Here is a 27,043-nt window from a genome sequence, read left to right on the forward strand (position 1 = left end):
TGTGGTCATTTCTATCCCAGTCAACATAAAGAGGAGAAGACCAGAGATCACATGCAGGGGAATTTTGAGTCAGACCTAGAAGCTGTGCACATCATTTTCTGCTAGACAAGAACCATAGGGGTGGTTGGGGGATGTAATTGAGCTGTGTGCTCAGGGTGAAGAATAAGCAGGTGAGGCGAGTATCTACCAGAAAGTTGCTTGAATACAAGATTTCAGGAAATGCCTTGTAAAAATGACATTTCTTTAGAAATGAAAAATATATGGAACTAGAATTTCGAGAGAAGAATAATTATAGAATGACCAGCCCTACTCAGTAAAAATACATTATACAATTTAGTATCACATAATTATGCCTTTTATTCTAACAGTAAATAAAAATTCCTCACTTCTATCCACTAACTTAAAAGAAGGATGAGTAACTTACATGGATTAAACATCTGCTTTGTGGCATGTAATGTATTAAATATTTAATAGACCTGGCTTCATATTTTACTCACATTAGCCATGAGAAATAACTGTTATCATCCTTACATTATATATGAGGAATAGACTCACAAATTTAAGTAAATTATTTCAGGTCATAGGGCTGATAAGTATGATATTACAGAATTCAAATCTATGGTAGTCTTATCTTAAAGCCCATGAATTTTCATGACACACAAAATCAAGGTACAGGCATACTGTGGAGTTATTGTAGGTTCTGTTCCAGATCACTGCAGTAAAGGGGATATCATAATAAAGCAAGTCACCAGAATTTTTTGGTTTTCCAGTGCATATAAATGTTATGTTTACACTTCACTGCAGTCTATTTGGTATGCAATAGCTTTGTGTCTAAAAATAAGTACATAGCTTAATTAAAAAATATTCTGTTGCTAAAAAATGCTAACCATCATCTGAGCCTTCAGTGAATCATAATCTTTTTGCAATAGTAACATCAAAGATCACTGACTACAGATCACCATAACAAATGGAATAATAATGAAAAAGTCTGAAGTTTTGTGAGCCTTACCAAAATATGCCACAGAGACTTGAAGCAAACAAATGCTGTTGGAAAAATGGCACCAACAGATTTGCTTGACCCAGAGTTACTACAAAGCTTCCGTTTGTAAAGTATCTGGGAAGTTCAGTAAAGTGAAGTGCAATAAAATGAGGTATGCCTGTATTCTTCTTTAAACCAATGAATTGATATTAACTCCACTCCTAATTGCTTAGAAGGTAGTATTTTTAGTATTCCCTTAAGAGACAAGATATTACAGATCTTATATTTTCTAGATCATATTCTAGATCTATCCAAAATCACAGACTTTGGATAGGACATAATGCAATATCATCTGAAAAATATAACAAAAGACCCTGTCTTCCAAACAGCACTGTTTAATGTGAAAGCATTTTGAAGGGTGATTTCAAACATGCAGATAAACTGGTGCATTAAAAAAAAAAAACTTTAGATATAGAATATTTCAAGTATGTCAGCTAGAAGCCACACATACTTCTTTAAAGGACAGGTTGTAGAAAAATCTATTGGAAGCCAAAATATTCTCTTCAAAAGAAGTCTTTCAGACACACAATTACACCTTTAGTTTATTTCCCTTGCATTCTGTCTGACATGTTACTCAATGCCAGTTCTCAATTTCCAGACTCAAGTCTTAGAAATGTATTTTTTTGATCCAGTGAAAATTACTCGAGGGTTGATGAGATTTGAAAGTTCTGCGAAGGTGCACTTTAAGGGAAGAACCACTTGTGGAAAGCAAATTACTAGAAAACTGATACATTTGAAAGTAAACAGCAAACCCAGTGATCCCAGTTTTGACTTGTTCTCAATCAACAAAATATCCAGCAACAGTCACTGCTAGGATCTTAAAATCATGTAGGGAGTATTGGATAGACCATCATTTTTCAGTCTTAGTAGAGAGATAAATTGGGTTCAAGCTTCATTTTTTGATGTAGGCATTTTGACAGAGTTCTTTTGACACAGTTGTGTCAAAAATGGCTATTTCAGAATATAAGGAATGAGGGGCAGAAAAGAGACTTGAGAATATTCTGGAGGTAAAATCAGTGAGACTTATAACTTAATTGGATGTCACGGAGAGCAGTAGAGATGGGAGAGAAAGAATCATAGATTTTCTTTAGATTTCTACTTTAGGTAACTGGATGATCTTGATGCCAACAAATGAGATACAAAACACTGGAGGAAAGAGTTGGTTTGGGGGTGGGGGTATGAGTCATTCAGTTTTAGACATTGATGAATTTGAACTAACTGTGGAACATTAAAGTGGAACTATTTTTCAGTTGTTAGAAATAGTCTCAAATTGTGAGAGAGAAAGATTTGAGAGTCACCAGCATGAAGCAATGATAATGGTTGAAATTTCCTTGGGAGAAAATGTGGGAGGGGGTGGGTTAGAGTTTAGGGGATCACTAACACTTAAGGGATAGGAAGAGAAAGCCCAGCTAAAGGATCTGCAGAAAAATGATCAGAACAATATGAGGAGACCTGAGACAATGTAGTAATAGACTAAGGAGTTGAGATTTGAACAGAGGGAGTGATGTGCAGTATTGACAAATGGAACAGGGAGGTTCAGTATAATAAGGACCAAAGATTGTTACTTGGATTTGGTAACTTTGAGAGATTATGAACCTCTCTATGAGGGTAATTTTAATAAAGATGGGGTAAATGCCTCATTGTAGTGGATTGCACCTGGCCAGCAAAGGGCATTTTAAGGACGTAGGAGATTTGAACTCATCTGTAGCTGGAAAGAGAGAGCTAAAAATAGAGTTACCCACCCAACAGTAAACCATACAGTTCCCCGAGGTGCTTCTGTGTCTTTGTAAATGCTGTTTACTCTGCTTAGAGGCTTTTTCTACTTAAATCCACGTGAGTAAGCTCTTCAACAAAGGCATGTTAACAGCCAAAAGAAAATAGTGATTTTAGCATACTGGGAGCTTCTATACTTAGAAATGTTTAAAAATATTTTCTGTGACTTTTTTTTTAGTAGGTTGCTCAGGCAAATTATATTTAAAATGCATTTAATGCAGAATGGCTTGATTGAGGAGCTTGGCAAATCTATTTATCAAAAAAGCAATGATAAAAGTTAATAAAATTGTCAAAAATCAGCCAGTTAAGGATTTGAGAAAGTGACCAAATTATATACAAAACTGAGAAGCATTTATTTAAGCAAAACTACTGAACCTTGGGTGAGAACAGTCTGTGGTTTTTCACCCTTCATGCTGCTCCGCATTCTCCTCATTCCCACTGGCTTATTGTGGTGATTTTGCTAGGGTAGGGCAAGCCGTGAAAATTAGTAACTTTCCTTTCATTGCCTGAGGGGTCTCACTTGATTTAGAGCAACCATAGAAAGCCCCCATATTTCTGGGTTTTGTTGGAAACAATAGTGATTTTTGTGGCAAAAGAATGGGAAGGCCAATGTTGCCAGTAGCATGGGGTTGTAATTCTTTTTGGGAAAAGCCACAGATTGGCCAAATTGTAATGAGATGTGAGGAATGAGTAGGTCTTCATAAGGTTCTTCCTATCACTGTTGGTCTGGAAGGCTGAGTACATGTGCAAGGCTGTGCACATGCTCAGGAAACAGAAGAGAGGGCCCCAACTAGTCACAGGTCCATGTGGACGTGAGACCATGCATGTGTATGATGGGGGCGTGTTTTCAGAATTTTGTCTCCTTAATGAGTTTGCTTTTCTCTCTTCTGTTCTGTGGAGAGAATCTGTATTCCAGGTGGAGTAAGCGGCTGAAGGCCGATTCTCCCACAACCAGGCCTTTAGTCTTACCTTGTTGGTAAAGGGCAACTCCTGGGCTCCAAATCTCAGAATCCAGAATCTGACCTCTCTCTGGCCCTGTCATTTCTTGTACTGGCTTATTGTAACACCTCCTAACTGATCTCCTGCCTTCCACCCTTGTCCCCACCCCGCTGGACTGTATTCCACACATCAGCTGTACTCATCTTTTTGAAATTTGTCAGATCACATTACTTCTCTTCTAAAAGTTCTCCATTGGCTTTTCATTTCATTCAGCCAGAGGCCTTTACCATGGTTTAGAAGGCCATACGTGATTTTGCTCTCTGATTTTAACCTTGCTGACCTCATTTCCTGTCATTCTGTGCCCCACAGATTTCCACACTTGTCCTCTTGCTATTCTTTAGACACACCAGGAGTACTCTGCCTCTGGGCTGTTTTGGCTGGAACTCCTTTTTTCCTAGATAATGCCACATGGTTCTCTCCCTCCCCTCTTTCTAATCTTTTTTCAGATACTACCTTCTCAATGAGATTTTTGCATACTCAGTAAGCAGAATAATAATAAATGGATGAACAAATAATAAATAATAATTGTATTTATAATAAAATTATAATAATAAATAAATATTTTTCCTTTTTCAGTGCCTCAAAATGATTTTTATATTAAGAAAGACCTGTGGGTGGGGAAGGGTGTAGCTCAAGTGATAGAGTGCGTACTTAGCTTGCATGAGGTCCTGGATTCAATCCCCAGTACCTCCACTAAAATTAAATAGATAAAATAAATTCCTTCCTCCCCCCCAAAAAAAAATTTAAAAAAAAAACTTGAAAGAGAAAAACAGATAATATTTCTGAAATTGTACTTGAAAATATGAAAAACATGAAGATTTCAATTTCTCATTCTCATGTATATGGTCTGAATAAGAGTAAGGCATCAGATTTTTGCTTTTCCCTAAATTTCTTTCGCTTCTGTTCTTAACAATTTTTCACTGTTTGAGATGTTACCTTGTCTTTTGAAAATCTATTAGCCATTACCTATATTAAAAAAGCTACAAAAATCACAGAGTAGGAATGGTTTCTTTTCTTTTATAGATCAGACGTTTCATACATTTTCAATACACTTTATTATTAGGTCTGTAATTGACATTTCTGTCAACGCAAATATCAAAAGTTAGAGCTGGAGGTGGCATAGAAATGTTTTCCTGCTGGGGAAACTGGAGTATTCTTTTATTTAATTATTTTCAGCAATTTGCCTGTCAAAGCAAAAGTGGAAGTTCAAGTCACTCTAAATTGTCTTACCTTAGCCTGTAATTTAACTAAAAAGGGATGCAGATTTAAAAGGACTAAAATTGCTCTTAATTTCCTGGGAAAGATCTAAAGTAAAATGAATTAAGGTGTCTTTGCATATTTTTCAAATGCTGTTCAAAAAATGAAGTGTGTTAAAGGGTATTAATTTGAATGCAAGGAATCTTAGCAGAAAGTTAAGTCCATCGCTGTGACATTATAGGGATTATTTTTGAATTACCTTGTCACCTTTGTATACTCCCACATGTTCTGAATTGCCCCTGCTTTTGAAACTTGAGGTGTACTTGGTATTGCTTCATTTGAACTTCAGCCTGGTTTTATGTTTGTTGACCTCAGACTTGTGTTTAGTTACTTGTGAGATAGATAGTGAGTTACAGGAAGATAACTGATGGCAAATACTGTGTGATTTCTTTTAAAACACATGTTCAAGTATTTGTAAAAGATGAGATTTACAGTAATTTAAGCAAACTTCACACTTGGTTATGCTTTTTATGTTTAGTATAATCTGCATTTTTGTTTTTGTATTTGTATTTGCTAAATGCTGTCTAAAAAAGTTTCCTCTTGATCTGAGTGACTGTTAGCTGTCTAATACTAGTTCCAACTCATAACTAGAGAGCAAAGTAGTCTAAAACTCAGCTAGAGGTTTATTTCCTTTTAATTTCTTAACTCATAGTCTGATTAGAGAAAAGACAGTCACAAGCAGCTTTTACCATGTAAATCAATTTGCAAATGAAATTCCTTTGTATTTAAATGAAGACAGAGGATATAAAAAGGAAATGAATTTTTTAAAGGAAATATAATGATCATATTGGAGTTACGTGTGACAAGTGCTGATTAAAGAAGTGCTTCTCAAAATGTGCACATGCATTACCTGGAGATCTTGTTAAAATGAAGCCTTATTAAAAAAAAACAAAAAATAAAATTTCTACCAGATGCCATTGCTTTTGGTTACATCACACTTTGAGTAGCAAGGATTTAAATTGCCTACTGATATTAATTCATTTAATTCTCATATAAATACTATTATTATATCCCTTTTACAGATGAGGAAATATGTTCCAATAAAATAATTTTGGCATGCTAGATACTGTTTTATTTTCCAACTAGATACTTCCTATATTAATAAAATTGGGATGTGTGCATATATGAGAGAGAGAGTGAGAGGGAAGAAAGGACTTTATAATATTGTTTCGTTCTTGCATTTGTACATTATCTGTTTCAACAAATTAAAATGATTAAAAAAACATTGGATAAGGGAAGGTGTTTGAGAGGAAGCAGAGGGGGAGAGTGTATTAATTAGTTTTCTATTACTCTATAACAAGTTACGAAAAATATTAGCATCTTTATACACATTTATTATCTCATAATTTCAATGGATTAATAATGAATGTGGGCATGGCTTAGCTGGATCCTCTCTACATGGCCTCATGAAGCCGCAGTTTTGGTCTCATCTAAGCCTTGGAGTTCTCGTCAAAACTCACAGAATTCATTCCCTTGCAGTTGTAGCACTTACTGGGGCTTGCTTCAAGGCCAGCAGGAGAATTTCTCTAATGGAAGACCCAAGCGCTCTTTAAGGGTTTGCCTGGTTAAGCCAGGCCCATCTGGGATAGCCTGCCTTTGATTAACTTAAGGCCAGACTGGTTAGGGACTTTATATCAGCAGAATCCCATCACCTTTGCCATGTAATACGTGATCACAGCAGTGTCATTCACCATGTTCGTGCCTCACCCACACTCAAGGGTGAGCATTATACAGGGTGTGTATACCAGGAGGCATGAATCTTAGGGACCATCTTAGAACTGCCTGTATTAAAGAGTTTTGTAACAAAAATGAAAGGAACTGTCATTTTTCCAAGCGTCTGTTATATAACAGCCACTTTGCACACGTTATCTCACTTGTCACCATAACCAGGCAAGATACTTACTGTTACTTCCCTTAATTTACTAGTTTATATCTCATTTCTCCTGTTGGACTAGGACCATTAAAAGATGTAAATGTATGCAGTATTAGCTAACCGAAAAATTATCTAAACAACTCTTTAAAACAGTATGTGATGAATTGCCAAATGAATTTTAAGAGCACTGATTGCTGTGGGTGTCTAATGTCTTTTCTTGAGCTGTTTCCATTACTTGTGGAGCCCTACCATCTCTGCCTACTGATACCAGGGTTCAACTGTATCAGTTTAAATGATGCTTTTCTCACCATCCTTATCCCCAGTCAGAAGTGATCTCTTGTTCCCTGACTACAGAATTCCACTGTAATTTTACTCACACATCTTTAGCATCATTTATGATATTCCATATTAAGTTATAGTTAACGTGTGTCTTCTCTCCCCTACTCAACTGTAAATTCCTTCTGAGATGCTCAGATCCTTATTCATCTTTGTGAGCCTATCAAAGGGTTCCACCCAGTGGGTCACCAGTGAATGCTAGCTTTCATTCACTTTTAAGTGAACTAAGACAGGGAACATTTGAAAGAGTTAGTGGGATTTAGAAGAGTAGGAAGTAGGAAGTATAGCATTTTGACATTAGTGAAAACAGAATGAATTCAATGGGTGCAGAGTCTATGCCTGTGAGAAGGTGAATGTCAGGTTGGAGAAGCCAGTGGAGAGCTGGCCTTGGAGAAACTCACTAGAAACACTGACCAGCGTAGACTTTGTGTGAAGCAGTGGAGAATCTTAGAGGGATTTTTGAGCTCAGCATGGCATGAGCAAAGATTTGAGTTAGGAAGGTTAAGCTGGTAGTAAGGTGTGTAAAATGCAGTTAAGAACAGTGAAGAATGTATGATATGTACATCTAATTTGAGGAGATAAATCATGAACTAGGGTCCTGGTCCTGGAAATAGAAAATGACCGATTTTGGAGGAATGGTGGAGAAGGTGAGTGATTTCATACCTGCCTTTAATTGCCATCCTCAGAGGCTCAGTGCTGGGTTAACTGACCCTCTCTGGCCTTTTATTTCCAGAGTAAATGGTCTGTAGTTACGCAAAGCCCACTTCAGAGACCTTGTGTCTAGGAGCACTTGTGTGGCCACCTCACCCCCTTTTGCTGCCAACTTAGTGATTAAGATTCAAACTAAAAGACTGTACTGACCACCGTGGCGTGATCATTCGTACATCCTGGTGATGGTGGTACAGCTGCATATTTTCAGTGAATTGTCGAATTAGAAGAGACCTTAGAGTCGCCTACTGCTTGCCCTCTCCTGAAGTGGAATTCCCTTTATTAATAATAATGAAAATTATGTATGGAAAGCTATGTGAATTATCTGTTTAATTTTCACACCAGCCCTATAAGGTGGTATTTTATCCTTTTTTTTTAGCCCAGAAGAATTGATTTTTAGGGAGGTTAAGCCCTCGTTTCAGGTATCAGCATCATGCTGGGGTTTTGGTTGAAGTCAGAAATTGCTGAGAGCCACTGTGACTCCCAAGTGCCTGTCTTTGGGCAGGGGTTGGGGAGGTAGGTGTCTGAGGAGGCCCTGAGGAGGAGGGTGCTAGTTATTGGGTTCTCTTTATATAATCTATTTAAATCAGGACAATTTTGATAACCTCAAATCATTAAAATATTTAAATGGTGAAGGTTGGTAACAACTTAGGCATTATGTATTTGCACACAGTATGTACTTAATAAATGTTATTTGAATTTAATTATACTGAGCTATCTCATTTATAGTTCTGGAAATTGAGATCCTCTGATTAAGTGACAGTATAAGGACCAGAAACAAGGCTCCTGATTACTTTATAATTGCATTCTGTAAACGGTTAACTCCTTTAGCTGAAGCAAGACTGAGTGCTTATTTACTATTTGTGGAAAGATTATGAAAGTATTTCATATGCCATTCCCTTTAGCAGCGGTTACTATCTAGAAGGAAAGAGCTTAATTTTTCAGTTGGAGAAATCGTGACTCTTGTTACACCAGGGGGATATGACGTTCTAGATTTGAATATGGCGTTGGGAATTGAGTGACTCAGATCTCTTATAACTACAGAAAGAAACAGAGCTCTCTGAAAATTTAGTGCTAAACATACACCAGATTTACTATTTGGGCTGGAGTAAATATTTGTAAAATGTGTGTCAGCAGTAGGTCTACATAACACAGTACTGGGAGTGTTTTTATCATACTGTAAATAGAGACAGGCAAATTATTCAATAAAAGGTCTAAGTGGTACCCATTTGAGCACATTAAAATTTTTTTGAGTGGTATTTGAAAAATAAAACAGAAGTTTGGTTTTAGATAATTAGAGCTTTAATTTGTCCTTTCTCTTTGTACAAAAAGCCACAAACACGTTTTATATCAGAGAAATAAAGGTATTAGATTTTTTATGTCTCTTCAGAATTGCCCAGCTGTAACCTGCTTAATAGTCTTTGTAATCATCTTTCTCCATATAACTTTTATGACTCTCTAGTATTAGTTTTCTCTTCCTTGCTTGTACCATTCCCAAGCTTTGCTCTGTCCTACTTACCTTTCCTTTCCAGATTCTGTTCTTTGATCCTTCTTATGTTTGGTTATATTTAGAGCCTGTTATGTGCAAGACATATATTACATGCTGTATTAAATGCTTAAGATCAGTTCCTATCTTCAAGGAGCTTACAGTCTAGAGATGGAAGAAGACATGTGTAAAACAAATGCAAGATATTAGAGGTACAGATACTCAGAGAAAGGTTAAGTTGAACTCCAGTAGTTAGAATTTGGATACCTCTTGAAGACTTTGCACCTATGATCATTTTCAAAGTAAGATTTGTGTTCAATAATTAGTGTCATGTTATCCAGTTAAGGGATTAAAACTCCATAATTTAAGAAATCTTGAGTTTCATTCTCACTACTTTTCTTGAAAAGAGGATGATATTTTGCCTAAGTAGACTAGTTGGCCTTTATCACTTTTTTTTAAATGGAAAGAAATGTATTATAAGTTATAAGTATACTCATAAAAGATTAATATGTCAGATCCTATGTGATGTTTTCAGATTGAAATGATACATGTAGAACAGTAATTCTCAACATATGGGAGTGCCTTGTTACTTCAGATGTGTATGTCCTGAGTTGACAATTCACTGTGCATCGAAAAACAGCATTGATTAGAATGGGCTACATATGTGAATGATGTAGAGGTAGAAAGAATTGAGGGCCAACGGTTATAGAAGATCACCTGTGCTGAGATTTAGTGGTCCTCAGTCTAAGTGGGAATGCATGGAAGTCTCTTTGACTTCTGTGGTGCAGTTCCATTTTTGCCACTCATTCACCTTAGAAGTGTACAGAGCAACTGGATCTTCTGTTATTCACCACAGGCACGTTTGGCACTTGCTATGATCTCGGTTTTAAAGAGTCTGTTCTATAGACTGTGAAAAATGTAGGTGATTGATACTCAGTATGTTCCTTCTAAAGGAAACATTAATGATTTATCCTTCTAAGCTTTTCAGGTATGGTTTCTGTATCAGTTCAGATCATTAGAAAACCATCTGTTACTCAGATTTGTTATTTAGTAGAGTCTATCAAATAACAGATTGTTAAAGTTTAATAAATGTTTAGTGAGCACCCACTTCTCTGCTAAGTGCTGTGGACACAAAAATAAGACATGACTCTTATGCTTGAGGAGCTTAAAGTCCCATTGAAGAAAAAGACCCATAAATAGATAATTTTAGTAAAATATAGTAAATTCAGTAGAGCCATTCCTGGATATCTGTGGGGGATTAGTTACAGGACTCTCTGTGAATACCAGTATCCTTGGATGCTCAGGTTCCTTCCGATGATCCGTGATTGTTTGAATTCAAGGATGCAGAACGCTCAGATGATGAGGGCCAACTTTAATAAGATGAGAACAGGGTATAATGTAAGTTGACTAAAAGGAACTTAGTTTGGCCCCAAAATTCTCGGAAGACTTCTTGGAAATTATGCCTCTGAGCTCACTCTTGATTAATGAATATTATCAAACTAGAAATATCTGGATGCCATGGTAAGGGAGGCCTTCTAGGCAAAGGGAGACTTTCAGTGATGGGAAACAGCATTATGTGTGCAGTAAAAGATGTATAGTTCACCTGTAAGGGTGGGAAATGTTAGGAAATGAGATTAGAGAGAATACAGAGACTGGGTAATGGAGGGCCTTTTATGTCATGCTAATTTTCTGCTTTAATCAAAGGTTGGTATAAGAGATATTTCTACAGTTATGTTAAAAATGTCTTCTTGCAGGGGGAGGGTATAGCTCAGAGGTAGAGTACATGTCTAGCATGCACGAGGTCCTGGGTTTAATCACCAGTATCTGTTAAAATAAATAAATAAACCTAATACTACCCTCCCAAAAAAACACCAAAAAAAATCTTCTTAGACGTGATTTAATATTCACGGTATTTTATATAAAAGATTTGGGAGATAAATTGTTCACACAGCTTGGGAAAAGTTAACTTTCTTAATGATTTTTTTTTTTTTTAACAGTAAGGGTTGTGGTTGTAACTCTTCACTTTCCCCCTTCTTTGCCTTGTTTTTGGAGCAGGTTAAGGCTTAGAGTTTTTCATTTACCTAATGTATGTTGCTTTAGTTTAGGTGTTCTGATCTGAGGCATCTTTCCTACCCCACTCCAGCCACTGGCCTTTTCTGTTCCTGTTTCTATTACAGCATGTATTCTGCTCTGCTTCGTGTGTCTCTACCCATTTCCTTTTTTTCCTACTACAACATAAATTCCTCAAAGTTAGGAAGCATGTCTGTTTTACCTTTTTAGGTTTGGCCATGTAGTACTTAGTATATATTTGAATGAATGAAGAATTAATTGATTTTTGCTTCATTTTACTTGTACTATTTTTAACTTCTGGCTCAAATCTTTTTTTGGTAAATGAATAAGGTAGATATAAATAAGACACACATGTACCAGTGTTATGGACTTCATACGTTTAATCTCTTAAATCGTCAATTTCTTAATACATGAAGAGGACATAATATTATAATATATATTATGTGTATATATAATATAGCTGCCATTTATCAAATGTCTACTATATGCTAGGTATTTAGAGCTTCCCCGCTAATGGATCTTTCTCAGTGTGATTGCATGTGTTGTTTTTTGTTTGGAAGGTGCTTTCATCAGAACTACTGACTGCCTTTTCCTCATCGTGTAGGGCTCAGCTCACGGCTCAGGTGTTACCTCTTCAGATAATCTTCCTTGACCATTTCTAGATAAAGTAGGCTGTTTCTTCTGTCTCTCAATTTTTTCTGAAAGTTTTCTTTCTTACACACTGAGGCAGTGTTAGTCTTTCTACCATCTTGCTCTAGTAGCACTTGGAACACACCACTATAATAATTCTTAAAATACTTTGTTATAAATATGGTCTTTTAAATTCATTTCTCTCACCTTCTAGAGTGTGAGTTCCTAAGGGGCAGATGGTATTTTATTCTTTTTGGAGTTCCCATTGTCTAGCATGTGGCAAGTGTTAAGTAAATATTTGATGAATGGAAATCTCTTTGAAATGTTAATTTCAGACTAGGACAACATATTTTTGTTTTTAAAATCTGTTGATGGAAGTTAACATAGGTGATACAGGGGTGAATAAGTGTGTAGAAAAGAGTTAACGTGGCAGGCGTCAGACTGCGGTCCTTAGAAGAGCCTGCTTGGAAGGTTGGCCCTTGGCTGGTATTGGTAAACTTTGATTTCAGGAGGGTTCCCACATTCCCTAACTGGGTAGAGTGGCTCACTGTGCCTGAACTATTAGTACAAACAATATGGTTTATGCTGAATATGTGCTTTTCTTCTGGAGCCTGGAATTTCAGGCAGGGGTACTTACATGACCAGCCCCAGTGAAAATCTTGGGCACAGAGTCTCTGATGAGCTTTCCTGGTGGGTAACATTTCACATGTGCTGTCACGACTCATTGCTGGAGGAGTTAAGTGTGTCCTTTGGCAGAAGACTCCCCTGGGAGAGGACTCTTGGAAGTTTGTGCCTGGTGTCCTCCGGACTTCATCCTGTGTGCCTTTTCCCTTTGCTGATTTTGCTTTGCATTCATGCACTGTAATACATCATAAGTTGTAAGTACAACTTGATGCTGTGTTCTGTGAGTTCTCCTATTAAATCATTGAACCTGGGGGCGATCTTTGAAGGCCTCTGACATAATAAGATAAATTTTCTCTGCTTTTGATTGGGGGAGAAATGACAGATGATACATAAAGAAAAATATCAAGAACTAATAATACTTGGTTTGTCTGGGTAGCTAATGTAGATTGGGTGTTCGACAAAAAATTTCTCTGAAGAGGTGGCATCTAAACTGAGATCTGAGTGGCAAGACGAAGCCAGCCATTGGAAGATGGAGAAAGAATATTTCAGGAGGGGGAACAGTTAGTACAGAGGCTCAAAGATGAAAGTGTGCCTGGTGTGTTTGAAGAAGAGGAAGGAGGACAGAAGGGCGGGGGAGGGTGTGCAAGGGTGTAGTGTGAGCTCTGTGAACAGGTAGTCAGGGGCATCATGTAAGTTCCTGCAAGCCACAGTGAGGAGCTTTTCTTTCTTTTCTTTTTGAAGCCTTTGAAGGATTCTAAGCTAGAAAGAGACAAAGATTTGATACATGATTTAAAAATACCACACAAGCTTCATCCATGGAGAGTGGCATTCAGTGGAGCAGGGATGGAATCAGGGAGACCATCTGGAATACTCTGCCAAAATGTTGGAGGCTTGGATTAAAGTTGTATTTGGAGAGGGAGAAAAGTAGGTAGATTTGAGATAACATTTTAGAGGTGGAGTCAGCAGGGTTGGGTAATGAATAAGTGTTGAGGGCAAAAGATTTCCAGAATAATGTGTGGATTTTCAGATGAGCAGCTGGATAGATATTGCTGTCATTTATGGAAATAGTGAGGTGGGGAATAAGGAACAGGTGTGGGAAGAAAAGTAAGAGTTTTATTTTAAAATCTTGTTAGATTTTATTATATCCAAATGGAGATAGCGTGTAAGCAGGTGATATGTAGATTCTGAAAATACTGTGTTTCTTATTTTATTCATCAAACACTTGTTGAATGTTTACCAACTGCCAGGTATTTTGGTAGGGAGGAATACAGTGACGACTGGAACACAGTCTCTTTCTTAAGTTAGTCTAGAAAAGCAGGCAGGCAAGGATTCAGACCATTATAGAGAGATGTATTGTCATAGGACCATTCAGAGAATGCTTGACAGGCCCACCAAAATGGCACTTGAGTTTTTCTCAAAACTGTACTATTTTCTGTTGTTTTCACAAATACTTTTGCTGCCACTTTTGAATTTTAAAGTCCTATGTGTAAGAGACAGTCTGTATTAAAGACTGATCTATTTTGGCAATTTCTGCCCCCCTCTCCATTGTGTTTTATACTTGGCAGTCTCTTCATTATATAATATGCTTTCCTTTAAAGAGAACCCTTTCCTCCAGATTTGACATTCTCTTCCCACTACCCCCCCCCCCCCTTTTTGGAAACATTCATCTGTCTCTCCTTTTCCCTCCCTCTTCTTCCTTTCCACATACACAGTGTGTGTATCCATGTGTGTGCAGGTATACACGTTATACATACATGTACATACAGATAAATAGATGGAAGAAGAGAATGTTACTCTGTCTTTACTATGTCTAGTTATGTAATTTTCTCAGTAACTCAACTGTGTTCATATTCAGAAATACAGACTCTGAGGGGAATATAAAAAACCCGAATGCAGAAGTGAACTGATCTCACTGTTACTTCCTTGACTGCCTGATTTCATGGGGCTGCTTTGGCTGGTTTTGTGGGCGTTTTCCCTCTCAGAGCTGCACTCTTGGTTGAAGAGGGTGTTCTGCTCAGAGGACTCTTGAGTATGTTGTGTATGTTGTGCCACACGGTAGATGTCAGTGAGCTCCCTTTCCACGTATCCTGATGAGTTCTTCCCTTGCTCCTCTTTGCTCTGTTACCCTTCCTTAATTTTTTCCCCTCTGATTGATTGGCTGCCTTTTAAAAAGCCATCCTTTGAATGATATGTTTTAAAATAATTTTTAATATAATATTCTTTTACATTCTTTTTAAAAATCTGTGAAATAGTTCTTTCCTTCTTCACCACCTCTTTATTATGAAAAAAAGTTATAGATAGTACATTCAAATGGACATTGGTTTTTTTGTTTTTTGTTTTTTTTTTGCTATAAGACAATATTAGGCTGTCCAAACACATCAAGTTTATACATTAAATATCTACAGCTTTTTGTATGTCAGTCATACTTCAATAAAGCCATTTTAAAAAAGGGAAAATGGGCAGAAAGTTAAAATGTATTTAAAAAAAAACCCTGAAATGCAAAATGTAAATAAATTCTAAGTCAATATTCCAGAAAAAGGTAAAAAAAAAAAAAAAAAAAAAGGAAACACACACACACACACACACACACACACACACACACACGAATTGCTAGTCTTATGATTAAGAAAGCAGCTTGCTTAATGTTGTTAATTGTCCTTCATGTTAGGTGTATTGGCTGCCCTGGGTCTCTTGAGTATGTTTGACAGATTTCAACGATTAATGATACATTTTATTAATCACTTATGCTTTGCAACTACAGGGATTATTAATTAGAAACTTGTAATTAGATTCAGAATGACAGTGACGATGATTTATTCAGAAAGAAATATGCAATTTGTGAGCTTCTCTACCTTGAATCTTTTTTCTATAATAAATCAGCTTCTTTTGACAGTGGGAAATGTTACAGCATTTTAGAAATTAAGGAATATATTTTGTTTTCCTTTGATGATTTACATTTGTATATCAGCTTCCATATAGACCATGCAATATTCTGACTCTGTCATGTGAAAAATGAGGGATTATATTATATTCACAGTCATAAGAATGTAGTTGTAGTGTTTGGCTGTCAAAAATGACATTATTTAGTATTAAGTAACCGAAATGAATCACTGTTGTACTGTTCTAGATTGGTAGGTATCATTACACAGACCTGTGTTCCTGTATAGGTTTTGCACAATTAGTAAAGTTTTGGTTTTTTTTTTCTCCCCAATGCGTTTAGAAGAGAGTTTATAGCAACATGTGGTTGCCTGTTTTATTTTCAGCAAACATTTGTTACTTAAGAAAGAATGAAATTAAGGGGAAAATCTCTAAAAACCCTCCATAGTCACATTTAATCTGTGTTACTTTCCATCTTTCTTCAGTTGAAAGAAAAAAAGAATGAGATTTTTTTGTTCTTACTTGTTCCTAATTTATGTAACTTATTTTTAACTTTATTTGAAAAAAAAAAGCATTGCATATGTATGTGCCTATATTATTTTTTCCTTTTATGATGTCTGTTGATACTGGTTCTGAACTTTTCCTTTTATGATTAAGATGAAAAAACATTCGTAATAGAAACACAGTATTTTTTCAAAGCAGGGAGTGGCCGAAGTTGAGACCCTCTTTAAATTATTTTGATTGAAGTATTATACATTTTTGTTTTGTTTGATCTAATAATTTACATCTATTGTATTTTCTTTTGGTGTTGCACAATTGGTTTCTGCTCTCTCATGCTAGGAATCAGTGGATAATAAGAAAAAAACAAACCTGGAATGCTTTTTCAGTTACTTTGAAGTGCTGCTGGGCAGGAACCTAAGGACTCAGTAACAATTAATAGGAGAAGCGATAGCTAACACTTGAGTACTACTGTGTGCCAAGCACTGTGTTTAGTACCTCACATGCATTTCCATATAATTTTTATAACACCATCTGATTGAAACTATTATTTCCATTTCACTGATGTTTAGATTAAAAGAAAATAGTAGTCCTATGTATGAGTCCGATGATATCTAAAATGCTCTGTGTGGTCCTACTTTCTGAAGGAGACCAGCAACTGCAGGGAAATTGAAATCAGTGAGGAAAATGTTCATGAGAAGGAATTGAAGTTACGCATGTTAGAGGACTCTCTACCAAATCGTACTCTCTAAGTTAAGCAGAGTCTTTCGCAGACCTCGCCCAAAGTTAAACTTCATAGAGGAAGTTGAAACTATTAGCTACAAATGGCCTCCGCTAACTCTGTGAACACCTTCAGACTTCTCCAAAGCCTCATATGCCGTTGAAATATGAAATGTCATTCTCACCAGGCAACACTCACAAACCTGGGCGCTTCAGGTCTTGCAGGGAATTTTACAGGTGATTTCTCATCTTTCTCTCTCCATTGTTTTCCTTTCCCAATTACTTTAAATGTATGAACATATTCTAAAAATAAAGCAGTAACAAACCAGTCCTTCCATTTATTCCACAATTGAGTGTTACTGTGAGCTAAGGGCTAATACATAAAGACAAATAAGACATAGCCCCAGCTCTCACAGAGCCTGGATTTTAAGAGAGAGACATGAATGTTATAGATACTAAGTGCATGAGCAAATAATGCAAACTGGCATGTTTTCATGGAAATCTTTTAGATGTTATTGTAGGAGCCTGTATAGGGTCCAAAGGGAAGAACTGGCCAGTTTGGTGGGAAATGGGGGTTGATAAAGGAAGTGTGATGTTCGACTTGACCCTGAATAGAGTTCCCTTTAGCTGTGTTACTCTCTTACCTCCCATATTTCATGACTTTGGATAAAGAAAAATCTACATTTGGTGTCTTTACTTCCCACTCATTCATTCCTCAAACCTTGCACTCCAGCTTCCACCCCAGCATTCTACATCTTAGGCTTTCATATTTGTTGAATGAAGATGGTTTTAATAGCTAACATTTATATAGCTCTTGCCTTTTGCGAGGCACTCTAGTATACGTTTTGCATAGAGTAACTTGCTTAATTCCTACAACTACTCTATTTTTGGATACTACTATTATTCCCATTTTAGAAATAGGCAACTGAAACACAGAGAGGTTAAGTAACTTGACCAGGGAGGGTCACAGCTAGTAAGTGTTGAGACTGGGTTTCAAATGCAGGCAGTTTGGCTCCAGGATTCATTATAAATGACTGAACGGACCTGGTTCTCATTTACCCATGTCCGCACACAGATGCCGATAATCTAAAGGTCACTAATTTTCAAGGCATACGTTTTTTTTTCCCCTAGTTGAAATGGATTTTCTTTCCTCCCCTCTCTTCCGATTATTCATTTAGGAAACTTGTAACATTCTTATGGCCAAGTACTAATGTAGGCATTGGGAATATAGAAATAATAGTTTTCACTGCCAAGAAGCTGAGTCTGATGGGAGAAGATGTAGAGGAAAGCAGACAGCTGTAATGTGGTGTGGTAAGTGCTGGGGTGGGGGGTGCACTTAGCCTAGCCAGGAGAGGGTAACCCTTAACCAGAATTTTGAATGGGAAAGTAGGACTTAGCCAAGGAGAATAGGAATCCCAACCTTCTTTCATTTATTCTCTCTCTCTTTTTTCTATGTGAAATGGGATACAGTTGCTTTTTCAAAACCTTTAGCTACCCTTTTATGTATCTGCAAGGTTCCATTGTTTCTTTTCTTTTCTTCTTTGTCACATTTTACTTGTCAGCCTCCTCACTACTTTTTACTGCACTTTGGTCTCCACTGTCTTTTTTCAGTCTTATTTCTTGGTTTATTTCTTTCAGCCTACCTAGAAACTGTCTTATCTAGTATACAAAAACTTTACTATTCTTCAGCCCCCTTTCTGCCTGTCTACCAGGATTTAAAAACTCATGTTCAGTAGTACATAACTTTTCTGTGCCACAGTTTTCTCATCTTTAAAATGGGCAAACTAGGGAACTATGTTCAATATCGTGTAACTTATGATGAAAAAGAATATGAAAATGAATCTGTGTGTATTCATGTATGACTGAAGCATTGTGCTGTACACCAGAAATTGACACATTGTAAACTGCCTATATTTCAGTAAAAATATATATATTAAAAAAATAAAATGGGCAAACTAGTAGTGACTACCTTATTAGGTTGTTTAGAGGATAAGTGAGTTAATGCCTATAAAACTTAGAATAGTGCCTAGAATATAAGTTAAAAAGGCAGACATTCAGCAAAGGGCTGGGATTCCTATCTTCCTTGACTAAGTCCTATTTTTCATCCAGACGTTTGACCCCTGACTTGCTGTCGTTTCTGCCTTAATTGTCCATCAGGGAACTGGTTCCACTTCAGTGTGCTCATTTTCTTTCCTTCTCCTTGGGGTTCTCCTTTGCCAATCTAGTTGTTTACAGTTCTGATTTCCTTTTTGTAGTGGAAAATAACTTGGAAGATTGTCAGGAAGTTAAGACATTGTTGTTATTACTGATGATTTTATGACATATTAGTAGAAGTTTATAATAATAAAATAGATTTTGTTTTATATAGTAACAGGGATTACTTAAAAGATAAAAATCCTTTCCCCATGCTTATTAGTTATGCACAATTATTTTAAAAGATAAAAAATTATAGAAATATAAAACTTTCAAGTGAAAGATGCATTCCCTGAATATTTATTGAGTGCCTACTATGTGATAAGGTACTGTTAGGTGCCAGAACATAATTGCTGTTAATAATTTGTGTATATGCATACAGCTGTTTTTAAAAGGTCTTTGTAATCATATAAGTAATATTATTCATTAAAATAAAATAGTACATTACTCTTGTTTCTTACTTTTCATCACAAAACAATATATTTTGGATGGTTTTAATATTAGCATATAATTATCTACCCAATTCTTTTAAGCTACTGGATAGTGTTCTTTTGAATGGATATACTATATTTAGTTAATAAAACTTTTAATGATGATAGTTTTTAATTTCTTATTACAAGCAGTGATACAATGAAAATCCTTTCACGTGTATCTCTTTGGCATATGTATTTCTGGATAATAAATTTCTAGAAGTGGAGTTGCTGGGTTAAATGATATATTAATTCAGAATCTTAATAAATTGAAAAGATTGCTCTTATCTAAACCCCAAACTTCTTGCCTGTTTTCCCATATTTTATCAGTCCTAGGTGTTATTAATCTTTATTATTGTTCTTTATACTGCATAGTCAAATTGGTGACTATGTTTCATTGTTTTAATTTGCATTGAAAAATTATTAACAAGATAGGGTTTTATTTAATATCTTTATTGGCTAGTTGTATTTTTATATATTGTGGCCTGTACTGGGTTCATATCCTTGGCTCAATTTTCTGTTGGATTGTTCTTTATTTTATTGATTAGTAAGACTTTAGTATATTAGATAAAATAGCTTTGTCATATGTTGAAAATAGTTGTTTTGCTTGTTTTTTTTAAAAATATATTTTGTACCTTACTTCATAGAGGTTTTTAATTCATAGGTTGTCAGATTTCTTACCTTTTCTTGTGGCATCTTGGTTTTGTTTCATGCTTAGGGAATCCTTTCCCCATAAGAATAATTAATAATCTGAAAGATTCTCTGTATTAATAGTACTTTCTGATTTTTATTATAATCATGACTAATGATGTGCATCAATATTTGTTTCCTTTTTTCTTTTTTCTTTTCATAGTGTTCCTTAGCTTTTGGTCTCCAATTTAGCATGCACAACTTCATCAAATAATTTGGAACCTTGGCATATTATTATTTACTGTGTTGCAAAATAGAGTATAATATGGCATCATCTTGGACCCTGCTTAATCGAATATCAATTTGTATTTTAAGTACTTATATCATAGTTGGTACTAATTTATAAGAAGGGTGACCAGTAGTCCCTGTTTGCCTGAGTAAGTCTATTAGCCTGTTTTCCAGTGTAACTGTAAGTTTTAGTAGTGTCCCTTTTTCCTATTGACCTTAAAAAAAAAGTCCAATTGTTTCACCAGAAAAATGAGTTTATTTGAGGATAGCGGAGAATTGCTATTTGAGACAAGTGAACTATGGTGAACTAGAGGTGTGTCCCGAGAACAGAGGAGAAGGCTTTGCTTTTATAGAGGGAGGGAGGAAACTGGGGAGGGCTGTGGTGGTTTTCATTTGCTGGCGATGTTGGGCAGCTTGCCGTTGCTGGATCAGGAGGAAATCTTTTTTCCTGCTGGGGTCTGTAACCTGCAGTGAGTGATATGTGCCTGAGAACTCCTCCTTCAGGGCTTTCTGATTTCATTTTAAATGAGGTTTCCTTTATTCATTTTCATGTTACTCTCAAAAGTGTCTCAATTTAATTGAAAAATTGTAAGGATTATAAGGGATTATTGTTTACATTAGGATATTTTAATATTAAAACTTTAGTTGTTTCTTTTTGCATTAGTCCTTCAGAACTTAGTCGTATTTCATTTGCTGTAGCTTAAAAAGAATTTCTCCTTTATTATTTTATTTTTTTGATAAATATTATTTTCTTCTTTTTCACTTTTATTAGGTAGAATTATTACAGTTCGACTGCACATACACATTATATTGCATGTAAATACATATATACAGTATTCTGCACATTTTTTTCCTTTCTATTATTTTCATGATGAACTTGTTACAGAGTTCATAGAGTTGCTTATATGAGGTATTTCTAGAGCAGTGATATTAGTGTATATCCTCTTAACCTTCATCTCGGTATGCAGGATAATGTTCACTTTTTGGAAAAAATGGCTTTCATATTTCTTGTTTATTTCATATTGTCCTAAAGATGTTGAAGCATTTGTCTGTGTGTGTGCCTATATTTTGGTTATATTTTACTAAACATGTGATAAAGTGGACGTGATCAAATCTTTCAACCTGGCTAAATAAACCTTTATTTATCACTTTTTTTGGTGTTGAATATATCCACCGGTATGAATTAGTTTATGCTTGAATCATTGGATTTGTAGCATGCTGAGTAATACTGGTTTTAACACAGATCCCTGTGGGATTCACTTAATGCCAATCTCTATTATACTGTCACAGCATCGATAAAACCTTGGTACTTGCTATCAGCCAGACAGATTCTTATCTAGCTTATTTTATCATTCATCCAGTCAATACTTCTCCAGCCTTTTTCTATGTAGTACTGTGTCAAAGGCTTTGTTATAATGTGGATAAATTGTGCCTATTACGTTTCTTTTCTGTATCAACTCTGTTACCACTTTACAAGATTTACAGGGCTTAGAATTACTCATTTTCACTGACGATTATAAACTAACTCAACCTATTTTATTATTTCTAAAACTATTACTTTGGGATGTTTTACAGAGTTGCCATTTTAAAAGGCCAGTTTGATCTTTCCTTAGTCAAAAATATCTTGTACTTACCAATATATCTTTAAAAAGAACTTAAAAAAAGGTAGATTTCTGTTTTTTTGTGTTTATATCATAATATAAATATTTCTCAGTGTCATAGATTGATATATATGTCTGATTCTTGATTTTAGTACTTATTTTTCTCACCAAATATTAATATTAATAACTATAATATTAATAAAATATTAATATTTGACTATGTCGATTTGATGAGTAATGCACCATATAGGAATTTCTAATTGTGTTACCATTAGATTTTAAATTTTGCTCCCTTTGGGTAAAGATACTTATTTATAGGTATTTTCAGTTTTATACTGTGTAAAAAAACGGTTGACAAGAATTGTCATAAAAACTTGATGCTTTGAAAATATTTATCTAGGCACTAAAGATAAAATATATTAATGAAGTTTATACTGTTATTTTTGCAATGAATGTAATAATATAAGCACAAGTATTATTTGGTTGTTTTATTAGACACATAGTCATGTTTCTTACGTAATAATATGTAACTAATATATATCTATGTGTATTATATATAATATAATGTTTGTTGTTTTTGTGTTTCTTCTGCAGAGAGTGACAATGAACTCTCAAGTGGAACAGGTGATGTGTCTAAGGATTGTCCTGAGAAGATCCTATATTCTTGGGGAGAATTACTAGGAAGATGGTAAAAATTTATTTTTCTTATTGAAAATTTTATATTTACATAGTTGATGTTAATTTGTTTTATTAATCAAAACCTATATGTTTATATATCTTAATATTACTGTTAATACTGAGTTTACTTAAGGAGTGAATGTAGATAGAGAAGTCATCCAGGGGCTGAGCCCTCAACCACTCCAGCGTTTGGCTCTTGGAAAGCTGAGTAGGCAAGACTGTGTGGAGTTAAGAAAACACCACCAATAAGGAAAGAGGAGAACCAAGACAGAAATCAAGTGAACTAAGTCTAGGGAGCAATCAAGTGCTGATAGGTCAAGTCAGAGAAAGCCTGAGAATTTCACTGAGTCCAGCAGTTTGAATGTCCCTGGTGACTCTGACAAGAACCTCTCAATGGAGAGGTAGCAGTGAAAGCCTGATTGGACCGTGTGTAAGAGGAAAAGTAACCAGCAGGGATGGATAGCTCTTCAGAGTAGTTCTGCTGAAAAAGGATCATAAGAGTAAGGGACATATTAAGAAGTGGATGTGGGGTGAGAGCTTATTCCAGAAATTAAGATGGCTAATACAGCATGTTTGAATGCTGTTGGAAATGATCTAGTAGAGAGAGAAAACTTGATAATGCCAGAGGAAGGAGACATGGTTATAAGAGAAGTAGATGAATAGGCAGTAAGAGATGGTCTTGTTGACTAATGGAGGAGTTGTATTTAGGAGCACAGAAAATTCATCATAGCAGGAGGAAAGGCAGGCATGGCTACGAAAGTGACAGCTGACTTAGGTGTACTTACTCTGTGCCAGGTGCTTCAGATACCTTAATTAATTGTCATCACAACAGCCCTTTGAGGTAGGATTATTATCTTCATTTTATAGACGAGAAAACTGAGGCTCAGCTATGTCAGGTGGCTAGTGTAAAAGTACACAGCAAACAATGCCAGCAAACAGGTAACTTGCTCAGGATCCCATGGTCGGTGAATAATTTCCCCAGGATCATGCAGCAAGTAAATGACAGAGGCAGGATTTGAATCCAGACAGTCTGGCTCCAGAGCCAGAGCTTATTTTAACCAGTTGGACAGACTGCCATTTCTATAATGTAGGTAGGTTGCTGGATTAGTTTTTATAGAAGCAGGTAGACGTTTTAGTAAGGAAGAGAATACATAGGAAAATTGATACCCTTGCCGGGCTTTCTAGTATGAGTTTAAAGAGAGATCATGAGAACGGCAGTATGGACAAGAAAACAAAATACTTTTATGACTAAATAAACAGCCAGTTGAGATCTTTGCTCTGTTTATAAAATGCGAGATTTATAACTTGGTTCAGTACACTTTTATGAAGCATCTTCTTAGGCTCTAGGAGATGCATAGGTCAACACAGTGCCTGCCTTTGCGGTTCATAGTCAAGAAGGATGGGAAAGTATCTTCATAGCAGGCCACTTTAACAGAATAAACGAAACACTGAGGTTGTTTCAGATTTCTCAACCATTTTGTTATATTTCTTTTTTATAAAATGACAATTAACTGATTCTTTCAACCATCTTAAAAGAATCATCTACTTTTTTCTTAGGAACTGTTCTAGAACCTGCTGATTTAAAGATGAACAAACAGGAGTTAATTTCTACCCCTTAATTTTGCCATCTTATAGAGGCATATAGACATTTAAACAGATAGTTGTGATATAATGGATAAATGCTTCTGTAGGCACTGAGGAACCAATGGAAATTTTCAAGTTTTCTACACAAAAGTAGGAAAAAAAAATAAACCCAATAAATCTTCATATGCCCATCATCCAATTTCAGTAGTTATCAACATAAGAAAGAGAACCCCTACCAAGTATTTTTAAGGTGAAATTTCTATGATGCTTTTTATTGTTAGAAAGGTAATTTTGGAGTAGGAAGAAACTGAGTAGAGAAGCTAGTTAGGAGATAATTGCGTGGATTGCTGAGGTCCATACCAAACTCCTAGGCCTTATCTTATGTATGGAGAGGAGGCTTTAAATGGAGAAGCAATTCTGAGATAGAATTGACAGGGTTTCTCAGCTATAATTCAGTGTACTTTATTTTTCAGAAATAAAATACAATCTTTCTAAATTTATATGTTTAGTAGTGGACTTCAAGGAACTCAGTGAAAGAATCTGAAGGAACTGTTTTAAAGAACTAAGATAACTGATTTTTAGACCTTTAGAAAGCTTGCTGGATCTTTCACAAGTATTTCTATTTTATTTGGCTCATTATTGCGGTTGTGTCATGACAATTCATATGAAAAGGGTAAAATTTGCCTAATTGTGAAAAGTTTATACCTATTATATGAGGATTGAGAAATTTTAAAATTACTCTTGGAATATCTTTTTTGAACATTAACCTTTTTTAGATTTAGAACCTTTCAAGGGGCCTTAGGAATACTAGCTAGGTACTTACATGAAGATATTTCTGAGATTGATTTAGGTAAAGCACCTATAATGGAAAACAATACATTTTGTGCTTTGGGGACACTTTTAAGTGAGGAGACAGCCTGTGTTCTCAAGGAACTTTTGAATGAAATGTAGGTGAAACTATTTTGAACTTATTACAAAACAGCTAGACCCCTGTATTAAAATAAAGTGAAACTTACATGGATAAAATAAGAATTCAGATAATGAAATATACTATTAGCTATAAAGGAAAACGAATACTAATTTGAAATTATCAGAAAAAAAGCATACTATGGAAAAGAAGATAGAAAACAGACTGTAACAAATTCGGTAATGGAGGTCTTCAAGCAAGATTGGAGGTAAGGCGTCTTGAAAGAGCTACATGAAAAAAGTGAGTGAAATAGAGAAGGAGAGGGCGCAAGGCAGGGAGAAAGGAACTGAGGAAACATTTGTGATGGGAGGACTTGGGAAAACCAAACTGAAAGTGGTAGCAAGATTTCTTTTATATGTTGAATATATTCAGAAGGGTAGTGCTCATGGACTTGCATATTAAGCTATTTAAGAAATTAAAGGAATTGGGCAGAATTACTTCTGGATAACTGTTTCTGGTTTTGAAATTATGTCCAAGTTGTTGAGATTTTTAAAGACTAGGAAAACACAGTGCTGACCCTGAACACTTAGATATAAGTCAGCTTTTGTGGCAGAAGTTTTTCTGACCAAAAGAAATAAGCAAACCTCTGAGGTAAATATTGAGTATTGGTTTGTTATATATAAATAAAACTGTCTTCAGACTATTCATTCTCTTTTATTCGACTATCAGCAAATAGATACGCATTGAATATGCATTTTGATTGTATTCTTCATGGCTGTACTTATTATCAAAGTAGGCAAATGTATTCTTAATCTGTGGTCTCTCAGCCTAGCTGAGCATCAGCAAGCTATAAGGAAAACAAAACAAAATCTAAACTCAGGGGAATGGGGAAAGGTATAGCCCAAGTGGTAGAGTGTGTGCTTGTCATGCGCAGGGTCCTGGGTTCAATGCCCAGTACCGCCTCTAGAAATAAACAAATAAACCTAATTATCTCCCCCCATAAATAAGTAAGTAAGTAAGTAAATAAATAAATACACACACACACACACACACACACACAGGAAAGGGAAAAAGTGCCACAGACATGTAAAAAATAACACAAGACTTGTTAGAACTAAACTCTGGGGAAACAGGAAGGATTAGAATCAGTAAGCATGAACAGCCATAGCTTCCCTCCTTTTCACATCAATATAGTAGTCCTTTTTCAACTAATGAAAAAAACCTGGCAAAAATGTAAATCAAAACAAAGTGCTCTTGATCTTCCTAATGACCTTTAATCTGTCTCTTTTCTTGAAACTCTTCTTAATGTAGCTTGTTTAACTTAAAGTAAGACCTAGGGTTACCTATCAGGTCTTACCATTACTGGGGAAGGACAAATCCCCACCTTTACTTGCTGTTCCCCATCTTTAAGTTTCAGTTCTAGCTATTCCCTTTTCTGAGAAAAACTTTTAAAATCAGTCAAGTTGCTGTGCTCGCATTCTCGTATCTTCTAGCCACCTGCTCCCACCTCCCCTCTATCAGAGTTGCCCTGCCTCCATCAGTGACCACTCAGTGTCATTCAGTGGCTTTTCTTCTCATCTCTTGAATTCTTTTCTTTTTTCTTTCTTCTTCTTTCTCTTCCTCCTCCTCTCCTTCTCCTTCCTCCTTCCTCCCTTCTTCCTTCTTCCTCCTTCCTTCTTCTTCTTCTTCCTTCTTCCTTCTTTCTTCTTCTCCTTCTTCTCCTTCTTCCTCTTCCTCCTCCTCCTCCTCTTCCTCTTCTTCCTCTTCGTCTTCTTTCTTCTTCTTCTTCTTCTTTCTTCTTC

The 27,043-nt window shown here is 35.8% G+C and overlaps 1 protein-coding gene across 5 annotated transcripts in view; it reads left to right on the forward strand.

Annotated features, from left to right (window-relative positions):
- RABGAP1L (RAB GTPase activating protein 1 like) overlaps window positions 1-27,043 on the forward strand; it is a 563,496-nt gene that overhangs the window by 118,722 nt on the left and 417,731 nt on the right. For all 5 annotated transcript variants that reach the window (XM_031435736.2, XM_064478006.1, XM_064478007.1 and 2 more), the window contains one exon: window positions 22,667-22,760. In XM_031435736.2, the coding sequence (XP_031291596.2) occupies window positions 22,667-22,760 (94 nt within the window). The remainder of the gene's footprint in view (window positions 1-22,666; window positions 22,761-27,043) is intronic.

Source organism: Camelus dromedarius, chromosome 23 (genome assembly GCF_036321535.1).
Source record: "Camelus dromedarius isolate mCamDro1 chromosome 23, mCamDro1.pat, whole genome shotgun sequence".
Lineage (NCBI taxonomy): Eukaryota > Metazoa > Chordata > Mammalia > Artiodactyla > Camelidae > Camelus > Camelus dromedarius.